Source organism: Fonticula alba (genome assembly GCF_000388065.1).
Source record: "Fonticula alba strain ATCC 38817 unplaced genomic scaffold supercont2.2, whole genome shotgun sequence".
Classification (NCBI taxonomy): Eukaryota; order Rotosphaerida; family Fonticulaceae; genus Fonticula; species Fonticula alba.
In genome coordinates, this window is record NW_009242972.1 from 1109230 (window position 1) to 1109905 (window position 676).

The following is a 676-nucleotide window of genomic DNA, read 5'->3' on the forward strand; positions in this document are numbered from 1 at the left end:
CCCCAAGAGAGAGAGAGAGAGAGCCTGCCAATGCAGCTCTTGTGGCATGCACAAAAAAAACACCCCTATGCCACCAAAATACACACCCCGGCCACATATTAGTCATATGATTCGCGTACACGTGCGGGGACGTGACACCGCGAGATTGGCAGCTGCCGTGTTCCAGCCGCCGCAACCGCGAGCCTGTGGTTTTCTTCACGACGACCGCCGATTCGGGGTGTGTCGGATTTCACTTCGGTCCGAGGTGCGACCTTTGCGTATGTCCCCCCGCCCCCCGCCACTCGCCCTGCGTCCCGGACCGCACACCCTCTGGACCTGGTACCCTTCGCCCGTACGCATCCCCGGAGGAGAAGCAGGGGGCGGCAACAGAGCCCGGGGGAACAACCAGGAGGGTGTTCCCGGCCGGAGGGCAGGGCTCATCGTGGCGGGTCCACAGGCGGGCCAGAGCCGAGGCACGCGCACCCGTGCAGCAATCATAACAATGACCCGGCGGCGTGGGGACGGCAGGGGATGTGTTCTCCTGACCCCCCCCCCCAGCCCTTCGGCGGCCGGGCGTGCGAGCACCTGCGCGGACCTGGGGGCATGATGACTGGGGTCTTCCGGGGCCCTCCAACTTTCGGCCTTGGAGGCGGCCGTGTCCTCTTCCAGTGTTCGCTTGTGTTGGCCCACTGCCCCG

At 65.7% G+C, this 676-nt stretch overlaps 1 protein-coding gene across 1 annotated transcript in view; it reads left to right on the top strand.

The window, feature by feature from the left end:
* H696_01268 (hypothetical protein) overlaps positions 1 to 586 on the top strand; it is a gene marked incomplete at its 3' end in the record, with an annotated part of 6831 nt that extends 6245 nt beyond the window's left edge. Inside the window, exons 19-20 of the mRNA XM_009495157.1 lie at positions 145 to 244; positions 538 to 586. Coding sequence (XP_009493432.1) covers positions 145 to 244; positions 538 to 586 — 149 coding nt within the window. The remainder of the gene's footprint in view (positions 1 to 144; positions 245 to 537) is intronic.
* Between the last annotated feature and the right edge of the window lie 90 nt (positions 587 to 676).